Consider the following 14,545-nt stretch of genomic DNA (forward strand, 5'->3'; position numbering starts at 1 on the left):
ACGTTACACAGAAATCTTTTTTGATACTCTTGTTGTTGTTGTGGTCTTCAGTCCTGAGACTGGTTTGATGCAGCTCTCCATGCTAATCTATCCTGTGCAAGCTCTTTCATCTCCCAGTACCTACTGCAACCTACATCCTTCTGAATCTGCTTAGTGTATTCGTCTCTTGGTCTCCCTCCACGATTTTTACCCTCCACGCTGCCCTCCAATGCTAAATTTGTGATCCCTTGATGCCTCAGGACATGTCCTACGAACTGATCCCTTCTTCTAGTCAAGTTGTGCCACAAACTTCTCTTCTCCCCAATCCTATTCAATACCTCCTCATTAGTTACGTGATCTACCCACCTAATCTTCAACATTCTTCTGTAGCACCACATTTCGAAAGCTTCTATTCTCTTCTTGTCCATGTTTCACTTCCATACATGGCTACACTCCATACAAATACTTTCAGAAACGACCCTCTGACACTTAAATCTATACTCGATGTTAACAAATTTCTCTTTTTCAGAAACGCTTTCCTTGCCATTGCCAGTCTACATTTTATATCCTCTATACTTCGACCATCATCAGTTACTTTGCCCCCCAAATAGCAAAACTCCTTTACTACTTTAAGTGTCTCATTTCCTAATCTATTTCCCTCAGCATCACCCGACTTAATTCGGCTACATTCCATTATCCTTGTTTTGCTTTTGTTGATATTCATCTTATACCCTCCTTTCAAGACACTGTCCATTCCATTCAACTGCTCTTCCAAGTCCTTTGCTGTCTCTGACAGAACTACAATGTCATCGGCGAACCTCAAAGTTTTTATTTCTTCTCCCTGGATTTTAATACCTACTCCAAATTTTTCTTTTGTTTCCTTTACTGCTTGCTCAATATACAGATTGAATAAATTAACAGAGGTGGTAGAATTTGTAGCTAGCTGATAACAGCACAAATAACAAGTTTCCATAACTGCCGTTGTGGACGACCATTTTGCGGTGTATCTTTGTAAATTACAATATTTAAACCAAAGCCAGAGAGTCTCTCAGTGTTTTTTTCCTAGTTGATTCGTGAAATAATATCAGTAGAAACATGGACGTGTAAATTGAAATAGTGACAGACTCAGAATTTTAAATGGATAGCATATTTTCACACTGACGACAATGATAACGTCTTCGAAAATTTAGTCGCATTTCTGTGATATTCTCAGTGCTGGAACTGTAGCTATGCTGGTCTCCTGACGACATTGGTTGCGACCTTCAACACATTGAACTTCACACAAGACAGTGTGCGTGGGACACTCATTCATGAGTCGTCATCGTCACATGAGTGTTTCTCCGCGAGAAGGCAACTTCATTAATTGTTCTAAGTGACGTGCGAGGTGACTCCGAACAGAGGGCTCATTGTATGTAGCAACACAAGTACAGGCACACTCTTGTAACCACTGGAGAATTGTCTGTGCAATCGCTTACTCCTGTCATGTTGTAAATTTCATTTCCCGTAACAAAAGTTCCTGTTCTCACAGCGATGTCCTAGAAACCCTCTACAAACCTTTGCAGAACGCTTTTGGAAATGATTTATTTACCTTGCCCTTCTATTAATTCAGTTTTTAGGCTTAGACATCTTGTCATGAAGGTGAATAATAAAATAAAATTTTCCATGTATTGAAATAGCCGATCCCGTACTAGAAGAATCGCAAGGGAATAGAGTGTCGCATTTACCTGAGCTTCCGAAATAAGATGTTGTCCAGAAGCAACATGAGAAATGTACCAGGAAATTCTATTTAGATACCAGGAGGAAATTAGTCAGCATGACTGCTTATGTCGTGAATTTTTTACGAAGATATAAACCGCGTTTGTCTTTTTTAAACAGCACCCTAAATGATCTATTCAAAAACCCACTTTCTGTGGTCAATAACAGCTCAAGAACGTATCACAGCGTTTTGTATTTGTGGGGATCTACAGCCTCTGGATGCTTAATAAACGTAAACATGGTAAGTAGTAGTCTACAGTGCGATTTTTATTTTATCGTGTGATTAGCTTATTTCTACTAATCGTCATTGTCAAGCACATTTGTAACATCTGTATTTCACGTCATTTTCAAATCACTCTAAATTACACTCAAAAAGTAGCCATATGTAAAATAACGTAATATGGCTACTTTTTACTTGTAATTTAGAGTGCTTTGAAAATGACATGATATACATATGTTACAGATGTGCTTGGAAACGACGCTTAGTCGAAATTAGTTAATCGCACGATTAGATAGGAATTGCATTACAGCTTACCCCGGACCAATTTATAGGTTTATTCTTATCACAGCGTATTATTCCCGGAAACATCACTTCGTTAAAAAAGTATCGCAAAATTGACTTTCACTCTCCTGTACTAGTACACAGTGCAGGTGCGCAGGTGCGCAGGTGTGTAACGTATCCACTTGCTGGAGTTCAGAGTAAATAAATAAAAACGCACGGTAAATGCACTAAGAAAATAGTAATAAAGGTGCAGTGTGTAATCAAGGACTGCCTTTGCTGTTCGGAGCATACGTTTTAAAAGTGCTACGGTGCTGTACTATATGTATCCGTATGTAACGAAGAAAATGTCATTGCAATTACTGTTCTGCTAACTTTAGGGGCCCTCACACGCTCGATATTTATTGTATAATAATGAGAACTGCGCAATACTATTGACCGTCTGAGACTGGTATTGACGGTTTTCGCAATGTGTTGTAGGGGTTGCAGAGCTTTAAAAATACTAACACTCGCTCAGTGTATTGCAAAATATATTGTACTGTGTAAGGGTTGCGTGATGCACTATACGGCAGTTCCTGTGCAGACTTCGTGATTCACAGACATGTAAACAGTTGATACAACGCCTCTGTATAAATAAGAAGCAAGAAAGATGAAAGGGAATATTTGCTGAAGTACAGTCATGAAAGTAGTTTGAGCTCATACTTAATACGTATTCAGTAACTAGTTGCAGAAATTTTTGACAGAAGTGTTAAAGTACATGGAAGTAACACAGTAACAGCTTATCTCTTCATTTCAGAAGTTTTAATTATTTATTAAAGAGATGCACAATAGCTCTACATACCGATCCTCTACAATAATGTACCTTACTCTTTTCAGGTCTATAGATCACGTCCAGCATTGTGGAAAGTAAAATCCGAGGTGTATATATACAGTACCTGTTTTGCGTACGTAAGGTGTAACGAGTTTCACCAAATAGTTGAAAGATTCCTCATTCATCCTTAAAAATTTTCGACAGTTATTTACCTCTGCGGCGAGTTCTCTTAGCATGTTATTACGGTCGTGCGTAGAATGCCCATCGCCGCATCCTCTTACTCCTTTTTGCGGTACGTAGCAACTGCGATCTCAGTACACGTTAAGTTCTACATCATCACACGCCGAAATGTTTGCTGCGATGAGACAGCTCAAATTGACGCTGCCCGGACGTAAATATTACGCAGTAATATTGTGAAGCTCGTGGCTTCGCACTTCAACACAATATATTGACACGATATTATTGCGCACTAAATATTCATCGTGTGAGGGCCACTTCGTGTTCTCCTTAGATGAGTAGCTTATTTAGTTTCTCCTTGTTGGTGCACACTGTACTCACACACACCTTCAGCTAAAGGAAGTTGACGGAATGGCCTAAGGGCATTTTCCTTGCGTTCTCATTTACGTACTGTCAACTTCACAACTGGACGATTTACTTTACCCCACGTATGTGTGCTGCTTATTAGTATACAAGTGAAAGTCAGTTTTGTATTACGTATTTAATAACGTAAGGATTACGGGAATGGCTCACTTTGGTACTCTTTCAAAAGACTTGAGGAGAGGAAATGGATTACCGAATAAATTATATAATCTGCTATGGAAAATAGAGATACTGCTTATCATATCTTCGTAACAACCAAGTGATATGGAAGGCAATCATGGTTGTTAATGTACCCCCGGCAGCTGAACGAGTCTTGCTTGGTTTGTTTTTTGTTCTGATTCTGGACATAGCGCTATTTGCGGTAATCAATATGTATGTCCTATTACGTGGTACATGATCGATTTAACTGAAAAATGGGGAAGAGAAAGCCAGAGAGATGAAAAAGTGATGCACTGATCTCACCTTATGGTGTTAGCGCCGGTGACGTACGGGTCGTCTTCGTGGTGGTGTTGCCTGAGGAACAGGTTGAGGTCTCCGTGGTCGAGGTACTCGAGCACGACGCCCATCGGCTCTTCCAGCGTGCAAACGCCGAGCACCCGCGACAGGTGCGGCTCGTCTAGCGCCGAGAGGATTCGGGCGTCCCGCATGAAATCTAGTCTGTCCATGAGAAAAGATTCATTATTTGGAGACAGAGAAATGATCTGGCTGACTGTTTTCTGAATTTTCATCTTGATTTAAACCACTATTTAAAAGTAACCAACTAAGATGTTCAAATTGCAGCAAGTATATGATTTAGTGGAATCATAAATGTGGTCGATGGCAAAGGAAAAACACACTTTTTCAGCTGGACATGGACTGGCAGCGGCATTTTTGTACGAACCAAAATTCGATTCGCCTCCTCTCGTCAAATAATTATGGTCGGATGTGAATCTGGGCGACACTCGTCCGGAATGAAAAGTCCTGTATCACAACCAATGCGGCACCTTATTCAGTGTTATTGCCACTGAGTGATTTATCAAGTGCCTCAATAATACTAAACTTTGGTTCGAGTTATCTGACTTCGAGAAGATTCCTGTAAATAATCGGCTCACTCTTAACAGCTTTCGGAAAAATAACGACGGCTTATTAGGATGAATGGTTTACTAGGATGTCTGGTTGACTGGAAAGCAGGACATCTCATGTCCTAGTAAACCTCCGATTATGAGTTTAGGATACGCCTTTCAACAACATTTGAGTCTTTCTTATTAAAGATTCCTTAGGAAATCGTGTCCTTGTTTTTCGTGAGGAATATTCTGTCATCTGGCGTCAAACAGTACCAGGGACATAAGGATGACATCGAACAAAAACCTTCACAACGTTTCTTATTATTGGTACCGTTAATAGTACATCACTGTGTCAGTGATTGTCATCTTATACTGTTAAAATTCAGATTTCCTGCATCATTTCAGTTGGTTCAGACACTTTCCTCCACTGCTTTGCTTGATCATAATTTCCCATTACTACAAACATACATTTGCATAGTTATTACCAGTGTATTCACCTTCCGGTAGTTTAATGTGAACAAAAGTCATGAAATAATGACAATTTCACAAAGATATTATTAATTCTTTGTATTTGACTCGTTTTACTTTTTTATTTTTATTTATTTTTTGCTTATATCAGTTGTTTGTATGTTAAACTCGTCAGTATTTAAAATGTCGAACACACTGTTAATAAATGAGCTGTCTCTGTATTTCCTCTGTAGTTACCGTGCATTGCCTCGTTTTTGTTTATGAATAATTTCATAATCTGAGAAGACCTTTCTTCAGTTCTTAGTATATTTTTCTTTTTTCAATAGACACCGAAATTCAGTTTTCTCGTTACATTTTTACCCGGAAGTTATTATTATACATCGTTCGTAATTTTTTTCGTTTTTGGTATTACGATGGTAGTATTGTTCCGAGCTTCTTCTTCTATGAAAATATATTCGACTGTTTTGACCTAGTATACGTTTCGATTCCTGGCAAAGATTAATGCTTATGAAGGGGATGAGCAGGAATTCCGTTGAAATATATGGTTAGTCGCAGCCGCTTGACTAGGGACCGGATAAAATGTCATTATTGACATTCGAATATAAACCCTGCATTCACTAGTTACACGTGTTCAAATTTAGATCTTCAGACACTTTACCAGCTTTCCCTTTGACTTCTCGTTCCTTTCATCGAACGGGGAGGTTTGTAATGGGACGACCTGCTAAATATAGCAGTGGGAAAGTCATACGTCAGAATGAAACTGACTGGGAGATTGCTAAGCAAGTGTCATTCGCTCGAGACAGAAGTCGCTATAAAAACGCTCGTTCATCCATCCAATTACTGAGCATTTTTGACTGATAATGGAAACTGCATCAACCTGAATTAACGGAAGAGATGAAAAAGATCCAACGGATACATACGAGCTCCGTTACTGGTGTGTTTAGTCAGGACAGAAATTCTCAAGAAACTAGCAGATACGCTACAAGAAAGGCGCTGAGCCTGAATTTTAACATTTAGAAATCCCATGTTCCAATAAGAGAGAAGAAACGTAATATGATGGAACTTGCATATCGCGTAAAATTAGATTAATTCGGAAATGTGCAGTAAAGGGCGGACTCTGTTCCTTCCTAATAGCCAACGGTAAGAGGGAAATATTCAAGGGGCGTTCAATAAGAAATATAACACGTTTTTCTTCACGGTCAGTTTCGGTTGAAAGAATGCGGAATTTATTGAGGGAATTGTGGAATATTCGCGCTTCAGCCCCTATATTTCATAAAGTTGCGATAGGTGGCGGAACTATACGGAGCTTTCAAAATGGCGTCTGTAACGGTGGTGCGTTCCAAGCAGGTAGTTGCCATTGAGTTGCCTTTGGCGAACCAGTGCTTCGCAGATACTCATAGGTGCTTGGAGAATGTCTATGGAGATTTGGCAGTGAACAAAAGTAAGGTGAGTTGTTAAGCGAGGCGTGTGCCACCTCGCAACAAGGTCGCGGAGACCTGTCCGATCTTCCACGTGCCGGTCGGCCTCACACAGCTGTAACTCCTGCAGTGTTGGAATGTGGGGAACCACTAGAGGCGATCGACGGATCACAATCAAACAACTCGATGCACAACTGACGTCTCCGTTGGTGGTGCTGACACACTCGACCATCAGTTGACGTACTGAAAGGTGTTGGCCCGTTGGGTTCCTCGCCACCTAACAGAAGACCATATAGAGCAACGAAGGACGGTCTATGCGGAATTGCCTGCGCGTTACGAGTCTGATCACGACAAATTTTTGTCGAACTTCGTCATAGGCAATGATACATGGTTTCATAACATCGGATCGGAAAGAAAATGGCAATCCACAGAGTGACGAAAAAAATGGCTCTGAGCACTATGCGATTTAACTTCTGAGGTCATCAGTCGCCTAGAACTTAGAACTAATTAAACCTAACTAACCTAAGGACATCACACACATCCATGCCCGAGGCAGGATTCGAACCTGCGACCGGAGCGGTCGCTCGGCCACAGAGTGACGCCACGCCAACTCTCCACCGAAGAAAATAACAAAATTGCTTCCTCAGCCGGTAAAGTAATGACGATTGTCTTCTGGGACTCTTAAGAAGTTATTCTGTTTGATATCCCCCGTCATGATGCAACGATCAAATTGTAAGTGTACTGTGCTAGCCTCAGGAAATTGAAGAATCGACGTAAGCGTGTTATCCACCTCAAAAATGAAAACGAACTCTCCTCCTTGACAATACCAGGCCGCACACAAATCTATACAGCCGAGAGGAGCTCACAAAACTCCACTGGACTGTTCTTCCTCATCCACCCTACAGTCCGGATATCGCAACTTCCGACTTCCACGTGTCTGTCCCAATGGAGGAGTAGCTCTCAGGGAAGTACTATGTCGATGATTGGGATGCAGCAAGACCTGGGCTTGGATGTCGACAGATAGAGTGGTACCATGCGGGCATATAGACTCTTCCAGTAATTATGTGATTACGTTAAAATATATGGTTTTGGAGTAAAAAAAGTGAGGAGCAATACGATGTATTGGAATCCTAACTAAAATCAATCATCTTTAAAAAAAATTGTTGCATTACTTAATGAGTGCCCCCCTTATTTCTCATCACAGAATGCTCGGTAGCTCATGAGTGCAGGCGTAAATTTAGAAGCATTTTACTGTAAGCGAGGTTATAAAGTGCCATGCATCCCAGGTAATGTCGTAGCAGTCTGGTCAATCAGTTTTACAGAAAATTCAGAGACGAGAGCTAGAAAAGCCCATCAACAGTACATTACGTTCCACTTGTTCAGTAAGTGAGCAGCGTGACAACCCCCAATGGCCACGGTGCGATGCCCCTCACTTACCTGGACTTCTCGGCCGCTCCGATGGGCAGCGACTTGACGGCGACCAGCCGCTTGCCGAGAGTCGGAGCGCCGCCAAATTCCATGATGCCGTCGGCCTCCGCCACGTACACCTGCCGGCCAACGTCAAGGCGCTAAAATTAGAACACGCCGTGCAGCGACGACTCTCATGGAATCCAGCCACACGCTGAAATTATGATATCCACAGAAGTTTCGCAGACTACACTACTTCAGCCTCTAGTTACGTGAGCTGTGAATTCATCTTAATTGTTGTTGTGGTCTTCAGTCCGAAGATTGGTTTGGTGGAGCTCTCCATGCTTATACAATAGAGATATAAAGGATAGACGAAACTATGGAAACACCAAAAACAAAACGCATTACCGTTCATAATACGGTATAATGAAACCGTTGACATTCATCAGATTTACCTGACCAGCCGAAATGGTCACATAATCCTTGGCATTTACGTGATCCTACAGAGTAAGTCTTGGGCCCATGGAATACCATGATGTGGCTGCCTAACTGATCACCACATCATGCTATGTTTCGCTCTTGGAAGGTAAGGTCGGCCAGAAGTATGAAACACTGTGAAATAAGACTAATCCGACCAAATGACTCCCTTTCATTGCTCCATAGTCCAGATTTTATGGTTCCGGTACCATATTTTCCTGTTATGTGCATTTGCATCACTGACGAGCAATTTTGGAATTCCAGTTCGTCGTAAAATTCCCTCCTTATGGAGCTCCTGTCATGTTGCTGTGGTGCTGAGAGGATTCGCGAGTGTGATTTTAAACTCTGCTGTGACTTTTGCAGCTGTCGTTCCCTTGTTTTTCGTCGCAGTCGTCATCGATCACAGACCGTCACGATCACACGAGACTTACTTAGCGTTGTGACAGCGGATGATGCTTTTGTGCTTTCTCTGTATACTGTATAAATATTCGACACTGTACTTCTTGAAACACCAAACACTTCGGGTACCTAGGTTACGGAAGCATCCGCCATACGAGCACCAATAATCTGCAGCGTTCGAAACCAGTTAGCTGTGACATAGTGCTTCCCCAACTGCACAGAACACTTTTCTGACCGCAACTGACACTTGCAACGAGCTTAGAACATTAAACAGGTGCCGTTTGTTGTCATATATTGTCATATACAAAAGCGTAACCTGCATACTTGTCCGGTATCTACAATTATCTTCAAGCATGCATTTCTCGCGGTGTTTCCATATTTTTATCCAAGCCATGTAACTACCGTTGTTCATACTGCTTTCAGACGTTCGCAGTACCAACACATCAACGAAATGTCGGCTGATGGTACAAGGCCATATCTGTCAGTCAACCAGATTACTGCACCTGTAGCTATTGAAAATATCAGTCTGCCCCGAGGGGGGGGGGGGCTCGGATACCACTCTGATGTGTTCACTTACGACTACGCGTGTCGCTGAGACTCGCAACCCACCACACGGCGGACATCTGTATTCTGCTTTTTACGTACATACAACACTTCACGGACTTAAATTTAATTTAATGATATCTGAGGTGCGCTGTTTTCTTGTAAATCTATTACGTTGCTATAAATAAAAATCATCTAATAACGGTGACTGAATATGTGATCGCGTTCTATGAAATACCTTACGTCATGTTAATGGAGAAGTGTGACAAAACTTCCTAACAGTAACAGTGGCTGCCAAAGCTGCTTTACGTTTGGAACGAAGTAGAAGGTTGTGAGTCTTTGATATTAATTAGAGAGCGTCGTCATTCATGTTTGAAGTATTGATTTGAAGCTCGACTTTTGGAACAAAAAAATGGCTCTGAGCACTACGGGACTCAACATCTGTGGTCATCAGTCCCCTAGAACTTAGAACTACTTAAACCTAACTAACCTAAGGACATCACACACATCCATGCACGAGGCAGGAATCGAACCGGCAACCGTAGCAGCCGCGCGGTTCCGGACTGAGCGCCTAGAACCGCTAGACCAAGGAGTCCGGCGCGCCTTTTGGCGATCAGTGCTATTTGTACACGTTTCATGGAGCAGATTACTGTCTTGTTGGCTACTAATAATTTCATTGAGTTTTATAGCTCAAAAATTTGAATTAAATCTATGGTCTAGTTAAAGCTAGAGAAAATTTCTAATTCCGGTACCTTAAATACTAGCCACTGCCACGTATGAAAACTAAATTGAGAAGACGGCCGCAATATATACACTGATGAGCCTAAACAATGTGACTGTCTTGGTGATAACCTATTGCACCTCCCCTGGCACGCAGTACAGCAGCTAGTCTACTTGGCACGAATTAGTCAAGCTTACTGCTCCTCCCCTGGAACGCCATACATCAGCGAGTCTACTTGACATGAATTCGTCAAGCTTATTGCTCCTCCTCTGGAGCGCCATACAGCAGCGAGTATATTTGGCATGAATTCGTCAAGCCTATTCCTACTCCCTTGGAACGCCATACAGCAGTGACTCTACTTGGCATGAATTAGTCAAGCTCATTGCTCCTCTTCTGGAACACCATACAGCAGCGAGTATACTTGGCATGAATTCGTCAAGCCTATTGCTCCTCCTCTGGAGTCCCATACAGAAGTGAGTCTACTTGGCATGAAATCATCAAGCCTATTGCTCCTCCCCTGGAACACCATACAGCAGCAAGTCTACTTGGCATGAATTCATCAGGCCTATTGCTCCTCCCCTGGAACGCCATACAGCAGCGAGTCTACTTGGCATGAATTCGTCAAGCTTATTGCTCCTCCTCTGGAGCGCCATACAGCAGCAAGTCTACTTGGCATGAATTCGCCAAGCCTATTGCTCCTCCTCAGGAGCGCCATACAACAGCGAGTCAACTTGGCATGAATTCCTCAAGCCTATTCCTCCTCCCCTGGAACGCCATACAGCAGCGAGCCTACTTGGCATGAATTCGTCAAGCTCATTGCTCCTCTTCTGGAGAGCCATACAGCAGCGAGTATATTTGGCATGAATTCGTCAAGCCTATTCCTCCTCCCTTGGAACGCCATACAGCAGTGACTCTACTTGGCATGAATTAGTCAAGCTCATTGCTTCTCCTCTGGAACACCATACAGCAGTGAGTAGGCATGAATTCGTCAAGCCTATTGCTCCTCCTCTGGAGTCCCATACAGAAGAGAGTCTACTTGGCATGAAATCATCAAGCCTATTGCTCCTCCCCTGGAACACCATAGAGCAGCAAGTCTACTTGGCATGAATTCGTCAAGCCTATTACTCCTCCTCTGGAGTACCATACAGCAGCGAGTCTACTTGGCATGAATTCGTCAAGCTTATTGCTCCTCCTCTGGAGCGCCATACAGCAGCGAGTATATTTGGCATGAATTCGTCAAGCCTATTCCTACTCCCTTGGAACGCCATACAGCAGTGACTCTACTTGGCATGAATTAGTCAAGCTCATTGCTCCTCTTCTGGAACACCATACAGCAGCGAGTATACTTGGCACGAATTAGTCAAGCTTACTGCTCCTCCCCTGGAACGCCATACATCAGCGAGTCTACTTGACATGAATTCGTCAAGCTTATTGCTCCTCCTCTGGAGCGCCATACAGCAGCGAGTATATTTGGCATGAATTCGTCAAGCCTATTCCTACTCCCTTGGAACGCCATACAGCAGTGACTCTACTTGGCATGAATTAGTCAAGCTCATTGCTCCTCTTCTGGAACACCATACAGCAGCGAGTATACTTGGCATGAATTCGTCAAGCCTATTGCTCCTCCTCTGGAGTCCCATACAGAACCGAGTCTACTTGGCATGAAATCATCAAGCCTATTGCTCCTCCCCTGGAACACCATACAGCAGCAAGTCTACTTGGCATGAATTCCTCAAGCCTATTGCTCCTCCTCTGGAGTAACATACAGCAGCGAGTCTACTTCGCATGAATTAGTCCAGCCTATGGCTCCTCCTCTGGAGCGCCATACAGCAGCAAGTCTACTTGGCATGAATTCGCCAAGCCTATTGCTCCTCCTCAGGAACGCCATACAACAGCGAGTCAACTTGGCATGAATTCCTCAAGCCTATTCCTCCTCCCCTGGAACGCCATACAGCAGCGAGTCTACTTGGCATGAATTCGTCAAGCTCATTGCTCCTCTTCTGGAGAGCCATACAGCAGCGAGTATATTTGGCATGAATTCGTCAAGCCTATTCCTCCTCCCTTGGAACGCCATACAGCAGTGACTCTACTTGGCATGAATTAGTCAAGCTCATTGCTTCTCCTCTGGAACACCATACAGCAGTGAGTAGGCATGAATTCGTCAAGCCTATTGCTCCTCCTCTGGAGTCCCATACAGAAGCGAGTCTACTTGGCATGAAATCATCAAGCCTATTGCTCCTCCCCTGGAACACCATAGAGCAGCAAGTCTACTTGGCATGAATACGTCAAGCCTATTACTCCTCCTCTGGAGTACCATACAGCAGCGAGTCTACTTGGCATGAATTCGTCAAGCTTATTGCTCCTCCTCTGGAGCGCCATACTGCAGCAAGTCTACTTGGCATGAATTCGTCAAGCCTATTGCTCCTCCTCAGGAGCGCCATACAACAGCGTGTCAACTTGGCATGAATTCCTCAAGCCTATTGCTCCTCCCCTGGAACGCCATACAGCAGCGAGTCTATTTGGCATGAATTCGTCAAGCTTATTGCTCCTCTGGAGAGCCATACAGCAGCGAGTATATTTGGCATGAATTCGTCAAGCCTATTCCTCCTCCCTTGGAACGCCATACAGCAGTGACTCTACTTGGCATGAATTAGTCAAGCTCATTGCTCCTCCTCTGGAACACCATACAGCAGCGAGTATACTTGGCATGAATTCGTCAAGCCTATTGCTCCTCCTCTGGAGTCCCATACAGAACCGAGTCTACTTGGCATGAAATCATCAAGCCTATTGCTCCTCCCCTGGAACACCATACAGCAGCAAGTCTACTTGGCATGAATTCCTCAAGCCTATTGCTCCTCCTCTGGAGTAACATACAGCAGCGAGTCTACTTCGCATGAATTAGTCCAGCCTATGGCTCCTCCTCTGGAGCGCCATACAGTAACGAGTCTACTTGGCATGAATTCGTCAAGCCTATTGCTGCTCCCGTGGAACGCCATAAAGCAGCGAGTCTACTTGGCATGAATTCGTCAAGCTTATTGGTCCTCCCCTGGAATGCCATACAGTAGCGAGTCTAATTGGCATGAATTCGTCAAGCCTATTGCTGCTTCTCTGGAGCGACATACAGCAGCGAGTTACATGGCATGAATTCGTCAAGCCTATTGCTCCTCCTCTGGAGCGCCATACACCAGCGAGTCTACTATGCATGAATTTGTCAAGCCTACTGCCCCTCCTCTGGAGCGCCATACAGTAACAAGTCTACTTGGCATGAATTCGTCAAGCCTATTGCTCCTCCCCTGGAACTCCATACAGCAGCGAGTCTACTTGGCATGAATTCGTCAAGCTTATTGTTCCTCCTCTGGAGCGCCATACAGCAGCGAGTCTACTAGGCATGAATTCGTGAAGCCTATTGCTCCTCCTCTGGAGCGCCATACAGCAGCGAGTCTACTAGGCATGAATTCGTCAAGCCTATTTCTCCTCCCCTGGAACGCCATACATCAGCGAGTCTACTTGGCATGAATTCGGCAAGCATATTGCTCCTCCCCTGGAGCGCCATGCAGCAGCGAGTCTACTTGGCATGAATGCGTCAAGCCTATTGCTTCTCCCCTGGAACGCCATACAGCAACGTGTCTACTTGGCATGAATTCGTCAAGCTTACTGCTCCTACTCTGGACACCATACAGCAGGGAGTTTACTTGGCATGAATTAGTCAAGCTCATTGCTCCTCCCCTGGAACGCCATGAATTCGTCAGGCCTATTGCTCCTCCTCTGTAGTGCCATAAGCAGCGAGTCTACTTGGCACGAATTCGTCAAGCCTATTGCTCCTCCTCTGGAGCGCCATACAGCAGCGAGTCTACTTGGCATGAATTCGTCAAGCCTATTGCTCCTCCCCTGGAACGCCATACAGCAGCGAGTCTACTTGGTGTGAATTCGTCAAGCTTATTGCTCCTCCTCTGGAGCGCTGTACAGCAGCAAGTCTACTTGGCATGAATTCGTCAAGCCTATTGGTCCTCTTCTGGAACGCCATACAGCAGCGAGTATACTTGGCATGAATTCGTCAAGCTTGTTGTTCCTCCCCTGGACGCCATAGAGCAGCGAGTTTCCTTGGCATGAATTCGTGAAGCCTATTGCTCCTCCTCTGGAGCACTGTACAGCAGCAAGTCTACTTGGCATGATTTCGTCAAGCCCTTGGCAGATTTCTGAAGTATTTGGCACCAAACGTCTACACACAGGTCACACAACACACGTTCATTAGGTATGGAGCTGGTCTCCAGAGATACTCGTTGCGTTCGGATAAGTCGAATTTGGTGGCCAAGAAATCAGCGTTAGTTCACTATCATGCATCTCGAACCACTGTATTCCGATTCTCGCTTTGTGACACAGTCAGTTATGCAGCTGGATTCTCATCTGGCCATCTGATGTTTTCCA

The 14,545-nt window shown here is 43.9% G+C and overlaps 1 protein-coding gene across 1 annotated transcript in view; it reads right to left on the reverse strand.

Annotated features, from left to right (window-relative positions):
- Window positions 1–14,545, reverse strand: part of LOC126244898 (discoidin domain-containing receptor 2-like) — a 215,222-nt gene that overhangs the window by 12,919 nt on the left and 187,758 nt on the right. The window contains exons 14-15 of the mRNA XM_049948277.1: window positions 8,011–8,120; window positions 4,107–4,301 (exon numbers count right to left, since the gene is read on the reverse strand). Coding sequence (XP_049804234.1) covers window positions 4,107–4,301; window positions 8,011–8,120 — 305 coding nt within the window. The remainder of the gene's footprint in view (window positions 1–4,106; window positions 4,302–8,010; window positions 8,121–14,545) is intronic.

The sequence above is a fragment of the Schistocerca nitens genome, chromosome 1 (genome assembly GCF_023898315.1).
Source record: "Schistocerca nitens isolate TAMUIC-IGC-003100 chromosome 1, iqSchNite1.1, whole genome shotgun sequence".
NCBI lineage: Eukaryota > Metazoa > Arthropoda > Insecta > Orthoptera > Acrididae > Schistocerca > Schistocerca nitens.